The sequence below is a fragment of the Lathamus discolor genome, chromosome 2 (genome assembly GCF_037157495.1).
Source record: "Lathamus discolor isolate bLatDis1 chromosome 2, bLatDis1.hap1, whole genome shotgun sequence".
Lineage (NCBI taxonomy): Eukaryota > Metazoa > Chordata > Aves > Psittaciformes > Psittacidae > Lathamus > Lathamus discolor.
Window position 1 is genome coordinate 62270772 of NC_088885.1, and position 9154 is coordinate 62279925.

The following is a 9154-nucleotide window of genomic DNA, read 5'->3' on the forward strand; positions in this document are numbered from 1 at the left end:
AGCATTACCTTTGGAATTATTTAATTATTTATTTTAACACACTTATATACAGTGAGTGACTCATCTTGGCATAATAATTTGTTTGAACATAATCTAAAGACTTCTATAACTTAGTGTTAACACATTTGAAACTTAGAAACTTTCCTTACAAGCCTTCATAAATATAATTGTAGTGACAACATGCCTTTTTTGTCACGATTTCCAGTTTTTGTTTCTTTACGAGGGCCAACACCATTTAAGACTGTTTTAATTGCATCTGAAATGGGTAACGCTTGAGCAAAATATGCAACAAAGTTTGAAATTAAATTTAAGCAGCTAAAGAAATTTAAAACATACATGTTTATAGATACATGTATATTATATATTGGTGTATAATAATGTATACACATGTACTTATTTTAATGTTTAGCTTTAATAGCAAAAGTACAGTAGAATTCCAGTGATAGCAAGATTTGATTCTAGATTATCCATAGAAAATCGGTGCACTTTTTCTGAAAATCAGTACAAGCTCAAAACAAAATGTGATACCAAATAATCTCTGTCATGGTCTAAAACCAATAATCAATTTGAGCACCTAAATAATTGAATTAAACCTTATAGTAATCAAAGGGATACTTGATAATGAAATACCTCCACTGGAAAAATGTTACCGAGTAAGATTTTGTTATCAGTTCCAAGTAGGTGAGTGTACAACATTTAGGATAAGGCCTCTCAGTCCTGACTGGAGCCTATAGGTGCTACTGGAGTACAAATAATAAATAACAGTACATGTACGGTAAACTCTCTAAAATCAGCAATAATACCAAGCATTTTCCATCTCTGAAACACTGTACAAGCATAAAACTATTCCTCACAACATCCCTGTGAGGTAGGTACGAAAGTACTACCCCATCTTTACTGATGGGGCAACTCATCCCAATACTACAAAGTGCTAGCTGACTCTGCAATGGGGAGATCAATCCCTGATTCCCAGAGGCCCCAGAAGTACGTAATTCTCAAGCAGAATCAGAGTCTAATTAGTGACTTGCCCACATCCCTAAAATACATCAGTGGCACTGCCCAAAGCTGTTGGCTTTCACATTTGTCACTCTGTCACCTGATTGAAACATTCTCCCTTCTGAAAAAATAAACTACTATGCATTGGTGATGTAACACACACAAATACTTATTTTTCTTTTCATAAATCTGCTGATATGCTTAATATCTACAAAAGTAGATTCCCTGTGAGTGCCTATCTTGTGCAGGACAGCCATAGCAAGATTCTCACATTCTTCTACTTTCATGCATAAAAGTTAAAAGTTTTTACTCATTTATGTGAAAAAGTACTGATTATTCATATGATGACATCAAATTCTGTATTAAGGGGTAGAGTAATCTTTTTTAGATTCAACTTTCAGGACCTCCTTTAAAACTAGGATAATCCTGTGGCATGTACTAAAATATATATGTATTCTCATTTCCCTCTTTTTAAAAATAAAAGTCCAGAATGGTTTTGCCTAGACATACTTTTAATATACTATATAGCTAGTCATTGTTTTGATGACATGTAAAGTAAAGCAAGACATCTGAACATGGAAGCAGTCCCTCTTGCATCAGTATAAACCTGGAGTATCTCCACAGAAGCCCATGGAGTTTCAGTGGTATAAAAGAAGGCAAATGAAGCTAGCATAAGGACCTCCATCCTCCTGACTGTCTGTAGCTGCCATATACCCAGCAACACTAACAAACCTCATGCCTTCATCTGGAGGAAAGAGTGCGAATGGCATGTTTGTTAGCAAATCCTGTGAGCTATGCACATACCTGACATCACTGAAGACTTCATCATTCATTATGCTAGTATTACACAGAGATGTAAAATACAGGCAGCTCTTTTGACTTCTGCAGAATTAGAGAAAAAGGGAAAAAATAAACCACAGTATCTTTCCAAATGAGAGAGTGCATGCAGAGAAGTAAATTAAAGGCAACACAAACAAAGCACAAATGCAGCTTTAGAAAAACAAAGTATTTGCCAAGACAGAAAGGACAAAATAGGTAGAGGAACAAGCACTAAATTGAGGGCTTATATATGTAAAAGGAAAACAAAACCAAAACCAAACGGCAAAGAAGTAGGTTATGTCAATCCTTCGACATAAATGCTTTCTAGTAACTCATGGGAAAAAAAAAATGTAAGTAAAGAGTTTGAAATCCTTGCTGGAATTCTCACATCATAAAGTAACCCTCCCCTCATAAAACTGTAACCAGCAATTTTTCTGATTATATAGAATTCCTACATGGCCCTGTAATTCAGCAGACTTTGAGCATTTTTACCTGTGTAGCACATTTTATTATTCAATGTCTCCCTATAATGAAAAAAAATAACCCATACATATTTAAAAATAGATACTATTCTACTTCAGGGTTTTTTTATTTTATTTTTTTTTTTGCAAGGAGGGAAGGGCAGGTAATTTTCCTCTTGTGTTTTGAACAGAACCATGACTATCAGGATTCCTTTGCCTTCCTCCTCTTTTCCATATCTTGTTTTCTCTCAGCAAGGTTCAGGGATGATGTGCGTGCAGGAACACAAGCACAAGCCTATCGTTGAAGCGCTGGAAGAAACTCGTACCTTCTTTGGGTAGGTCTTATAAAACAGAATATCTTCATAACAAGGCCACTGAAAGATGATTAATACAGATTTTTCTCTTTTATTTATCTTTTGTCTGTTTTAAATGCAGCAGGCATTCATCAACGGATTATAACAACTTGAAGGTTACTCAACATACAGCTTTTTTGCAGGAGATACTTTATCACATGCCTAACCTTATATGAAATACTTTCATTTAAATCAACGTGAAAAAATAATTTGGTTAGACATTCTTTGATAAATCAGGATCTTGGAAAAAAAAGAAGAAACAAAGCCATGGGTTTAAACGTACAGGATATGTCATTTGGAATGAATGGATGCGAGTTGTCAATTTTTTATTTTTTTTTCGAAAATTTGAATTTGAACTGCTCCTGATAAATTTGTTCCCAAATTTTATCATGCGGTGTATCAGTGTTCAGAAAGCAGTCAATTTGAAACAGTAGTCCCTCCAAAGGCTGTTCCCCCCCTCCAAAATATGGTGGATTTTTGTTCTACTGTCTTGGGAGAAATGCTTTTAGGTTTTATTTTCATTGGAAAAGAAACTTCAATAATTCAACCCCTTTGCATTGTTAATATATTAGAATAGCATTTGAATATAAGGTGTCGACCTTATTCCGATTTTCAGATGCGACGATTAGAAGTCATTGACACCAATCTACCACAAGTGACCTTAGTCGCGTATCTTGCCCTGTTATTAGAATAATCAAGGAACGCAATTCAGAAATTATATTACATCCTGCATTTTATTCAATTCCATATGACAAAAATAGTAACCTAGACTAAGACATCCATTTCAATCAGTAGATGTGTCAAGCCAACAAGATTTAATAATAAAAAATATTGGATCTAGGTAACAATTCCCAGCTGTTTCAGGGAGGCTCCTAGCCCTACATGGTATCACAGTATAAAAATAGTGTCTCTCTTCACCATGCAGAGAGGAATGACCTAACCCTGAATACAAAATGGGGTCAGTCTTACTGTACCATCATCAACCATCTTATTTACAACACTTTACATATTTTTCTTTTTTTCCTTTTTCCCTTTTTCATTTTTTTCTTCTCTTTTTTTTTTTTTCTCTTTTTTTAAGTTATACACATCCTTTAGGGAATAGAGATAACACTACATGGTACCAAATACTAACAAAAAAAAAAAAGTCACACCAAAAATGACACAGATAAATAAAAACATTCAATTGCTGAAATACAGCAACATTAAGCCACCTCAGTTTTCTTTTTTTTCCAATGCTTGTAAACACCCCTAACCACTCACACACTGTGGCAAAAAAAGATGTTACACTATAGAGGTGTTACAGATACATAATTTTGCTTATATATAGATACAGGTATCTATATATCCCTATCTCATCACTGTAGAAAATGGAGCTGTTCATTGCTCATTTCCAATAGAAACAAACAGCTAATAAGTCTTCAAACCTCTTTTCAATCCATTACATGATGGTAGAAATAGTCCATCCTCTTACAGTAATGGTTTTTGTTGTATAAGATTGTCCTATTTTTCAGTCTCAACTGAGAAGACCTCACTGTCTGATTCGTTCTTCAGGGGCATAAAACTCCTTGTGCTGTTACCCAGCTACCCATAACGTCCCTCAAGCAGTTCTGCTGGACGGAAGTTCATAGTATCAACTCCACCATGCTTGTAATGCACAAAAATGAGGTAGTACACAAAACATTTACTGTTCAAGTTTTGATTAAGCCCCAGTCTCCTCAGCATCCCCAGCCTAGCTTATGAGTGGAACCTTTCCCTTTATTTACTCGGTGTAATTTAAACAGTGAAATTAACATAAAATTATATTCGATTAATCAGAGTACATTGTGCTTTGGAGCAATCTGAGAAGATAATCAGCAAGAGTTGGAAATAAATACAGAGTATTTGTATGTTACTACTGCTCATGCTGCCCAAAAGTTATTATTTTGTTCCCATGTTATTAGGCAGTCAACATCTTTCTCGTGGGTATGTGTGAAAGAGACAGAACAGATTACAGTAAAATTAAACCTACACAATGTTCTCCTTCCTCTATCCTAGACTTGTATTAATATCACACTCCTAAGATAAATGTATCAGAATTCTGTCGGGGGTGGTCACGCTTTTAAGTGGGCTTTGTAGGAAAGTTAAATGAATCATTTCTATTTAAGAAATGGCAGGCCCCATATTGCCTAAGGATCTGACAGTTCTCTGCAGCTCTTCTGCTTAGTTAATAGAGATCTCTCATTGTTCAACCTTAAAACAAAACAAGAAACTGCAAAAGGGTTCTCCTCCTTATTCCTTAAGTCAAAGTACTATTTATAAAATAGTTTACATCTTTGTTCAGTTTCAAATTATAGACAAACCTCCCTAATACAAAATACTAAAAGTGCAATAGTATAAATTAAGAGTTTGCAACCACATTATACAAACATTACCTTTTTTATTGTACAGCTTTGATAACATGGAGTATTTACTCACAACTGTTTATAATGTTGTGAATAATTTTCGGTGCTCAGGTTTGTCTGTAACTTGTTTTCCAATCATTGAGCTAAAGTCCACACTACATTTTTTTTTTTTTCATTTAATAGAACAACTGTCCACATAGCAGCTACAAATATTTAAATAAAAAAAGGTTTGTTACTGACAGGTACTTGCACATGAAAAGCATGCTATCTTTCCCAATAAAACTTCACAATTTTGCCTGCATTAAAATAAACCACTTATTTATAGTGAAACAAAAAAAAAATAAAACAAAAACCAACCAACCAAACAAAAAAAAAAAGAAAAGAAAAAAAGGAAAAATCACATAGCCAGATGTATTTTGCAGTACAAAAGCTTCATTTAAGTTTGGGGCTAGTATATTGTCTGTTACCCGCATAATCTTAACATTATAAATACTACAGACAAGGATACTGTAATAATACACAGCATTGGGGTACTAAATCACTTATTTAAGATTAAGTTTCCTAAAACCATAGTCCAAGTTGCTAACTAATTTGAACAAAACCAGCAAATAAGTGTGACAGAATGCTGTAATGAAGCCCCCCTTTCTCAGGTGATAGTAAGTTTTGTAAGAAGCAACGCAGACGTAGACTAGCCTCTTTCTGTTTCTAATGAAGTTATCCCATGATTTGTTTTTTTTTTTTTTTGTGTGTGTTCTGTTAAATTAAAAGATTTCAAAGTTCTCTGTAACAGTCAAACTCACTGTTGAAAGAAGTACCATGCAAATCTTGCAAGACAACTTTTCAGCAGCCACAAAGTTATGTATTTCTGCTATGGGTAAAACTTTAAAGGGAACCTATGCATTTAGGTCAGGAAACTAATGCTTAGCTTCAAAAGCTGTACATGGAACAGGACAAGTGTTGTGTCGAGTAGCAGTCCAACAGTTACTCGGAATGAATGCTTTTAATTTATGCCAATCTCTTTATTATCCTCAATAAATCTGGTGAATGGACGACTGGCTCCCGTTTCAGAACTTGCTTTGTCCAGACCGACAATGGGAGGGCTGCTGCCCGTGCGAGCTTTGTCCATGCCACCGGTAAGGTTACTTAGAGGCGGAATGGCGCCTCCGCCTAGACTTACTGGGAGCTGAGGAATGCCTCCGTTCTGTATGACAGAAATCTCATTGTTCTTCATAGCAAGTCCGTTAGTGATAGCTGCAGCGTATTGGTTCCAAAAACTGGGGTCAACGTTCATGGCCCGAGCTGCCAAATCCTTCTGGAACATCTCCGAGAACTTGAGTGCGTCGCCACCGAGCAGAGCCATGGGGTTTTCCACGGAGAGGCGGCGGCCGCGGCGTGCAGGCGCGTTATTCCACATGTGAGTTCCCATGTGAACCTGCGGAGCAAAAGGGGACAAGAAGCACCCCCAAGATAGCACATTCTGGTGAGGTGGCTGGCCTGAAATGCTGTTACTTACAGTACCGCCTGCTTTAAAATGAAAGTCTTTTATTCGCACTGAAAACAAGTCAATTCTAGTTAAGACACAGTTCTAAGGCCCAGTCAACCTACGTACAGAAAACCCAGCTCTGAAGTAATTTCCAAATGTGCATTTGTTTCTCCTCAGTGAAAATAAACACAGCACTGCAAGAGGCTATCTAATATCCTCTTAGATAAGACAATTTCACATGCAAGCTCGAAGTCCTCAAATGCTGAAGAATACCAAGGGCATTACTTGCAGTAGGAGAAGGGTGGGTTTTTTCTGCCCTTCTTTTTACATCTTGTCCACTTCCACAATACTTTCTCTCGTCAGAGGCATCAATTATTTTTGCTAAATTTTATGTTCTAAAAAGGGACATTTGAAAATGTATTCCCCAGTCTGTGTCCTGATAGTTAACCACACTGTGGGAATAAGAGGCGTGAGTCCTGCAGTAACCCACTGCAAATCAGTGGGAAACAGCTTTCTAGTCTGCAGAGCGGAACAGAAAATGAAAATCTGAGAAGCACCCAAGGAGCTGAGAAACTTTACATTTTTGGATTATAGCCAGGTTATTTTGCGCTGATGGTCCACAAGACCCACCAGAACACATCCATCAGCTGACTGCATGTGCCCTCGTGTCTTGTCAGGAGAACTACTACATGCACGCATGTACACCCAGAACCAGTTTTAAAGTTCACATCATTCCACAGCCACTTTCCAGTCCCTATCTCCAAAGCAGTGGAAGCATAATAAACACCACTATACAGCAAGCATTTCCTCGAAACTCGCTTCTCTCCTCTCTTTGGGACAAGCACTTAGCACTAAAACCTGCTGAGTTCAAGAATGGTGCCTTCACCCTCCCCGCCCCTAGCCTTTACAGTTTTATTTGGCCTCTTACCTTCAGATTCCCCTTTGTGGTAAAAGCTCTACCACAGATTGTGCAACCAAACGGTTTTTCACCGGTATGGGTGCGCTCGTGTATCTGCAGTGCACTTGCTGAGGAGAAGGTCTTCCCACACGACTGACAGTTGTGCTGCTTGGGAGTCCGGCGAGGGGGGGGCGCCAGCATAGGGGTGATCCCCGGACTCATCACTGTCTGTGGTGCAGCAGGAACCTGGATTCCAGCTGGAAGCGAGGGAACCTCACCCAAAGAGATCGGCTTGCTGTGACCATTCACTTCCATTTTGATCATGGTAGGTGCTGTACTGGTGACCAGGCTAGGAGTACTTTGGCTGGGACCTAGAGTAAAGTTGGGTTCAAATAACTGAGAAGGCAGCTCTTTTAATTTGTGCGTCAGTAAGTGCTGTTTTAAATTACCCATAGTGGAACACCCACGACTGCAGACTGTACAAACAAATGGACGTTCTTTAGTATGGCTGCGGTAGTGAATTTCCAATGCACTCTTACAAGCAAAAGGCTTGCCACAGATATTACAAACTGTACTTTTAAACTTACCACGTTCTCTGTTCAGGAACAGCAGGCTAAAAGGAGCCTCCTCTTTGATGACCGGTCTCCCAGGGTTGGTGGATGTCAGATCTAATGCTCCTCCATTTTCAGTTGCGGGTGGTGGACTGTCTGGTTTTTCTGTCTTTAATTGTATTTCTTGTGGCTCTTCCTGGTTACTGAGACCTGGGGACTTTGATCTGAAACTTTCACTATTGCTATTTACAGGAGACAAAGCTTGCATGGAGGAAGAAGACTCTGACATTGCAGGGCTGCCTGCACTCTGGCTTTCAAGATCACCAACAGCTGATGAGGAGTCATTGCTCAAATGGTCACTTTCTCCTGATCCATTTTCTATGGATTTTAAACTGGTCAGCTGCTGGCAGTTCATAACAGAATCAATCATTTTCATTTGATTCTCCAAAGCAGCAATACTGGAGATCACAGAAGGTGGCGAAGAAGGACATGACCCAGAGTATGAGATAAGGGGTTTGGATGAGTCACTTGCAGTGTCCTTTAGCTCTGGGTCCTCTTCCATAGAATTTTCATCAATATCATCATCAAAGTTGCTCAATGTGTCAACATTCTTCTCATCATAGGAAAGCTCTGAGTCCATGGCATCCTGGAAGCCCTCCGGTAATGGCGTATTTGGAATTTGCCCGCCCATATGCATGCGAATGTGCTGCTGAAGAACAACTGCATTTGTAAATTTCTTCTGACAAATGGGACACGAGTGCTGTACTCTAAGTGGTGGCTTCGCTCGATGAACTCCAAAATGTGTTTTTAGATTGCCTTTTGTAGTAAAGGCACGTCCACAAATTTTGCATTTAAATGGTCTTTCTCCTGTATGCGTTCTGTAATGCATCTTGAGAGCACTCTGACAACTAAGCACACGGTGACAAATGACGCATTGATTTGGATCTGTCATCTTCTTATCAATGTTCTCCACTAGCTGTTGTAGTTTTGAGGTTTCTGACGTTTGCATAGAGTCTAGCAGACCACCAAATGGAAACTTTGCCTTAAACTGGTCAGATACTGCTGGAAGCACAGGGTTTGGGAGGCTTGTTGCAACGCTGCTGTCTGTAACAGCAGCTGGAATTGAAGACGTGGAAGCTGTGGAAACTTGCCCACCTGCAGAAAGGTCCCCGAGCCGCGTGCTCGTGGGAGGCAAAGTGACAGGTTCTGCCT

General features: G+C 38.6%; 1 protein-coding gene across 2 annotated transcripts in view; it reads right to left on the bottom strand.

Moving 5' to 3' along the window:
- Positions 1 to 393: 393 nt before the first annotated feature.
- SALL3 (spalt like transcription factor 3) overlaps positions 394 to 9154 on the bottom strand; it is a 25254-nt gene continuing 16493 nt past the window's right edge. The window contains exons 2-4 of one of the 2 annotated variants that reach the window (XM_065667202.1): positions 7979 to 9154; positions 7422 to 7762; positions 394 to 6442 (exon numbers count right to left, since the gene is read on the bottom strand). The exon at positions 7979 to 9154 is cut by the window's right edge and continues 1761 nt beyond it. In XM_065667202.1, coding sequence (XP_065523274.1) covers positions 6011 to 6442; positions 7422 to 7762; positions 7979 to 9154 — 1949 coding nt within the window. In that variant the 3' untranslated portion in view covers positions 394 to 6010. Of the gene's footprint in view, positions 6443 to 7421 lie in introns of both variants that reach the window. The other variant, XM_065667201.1, reaches the window with a different exon arrangement.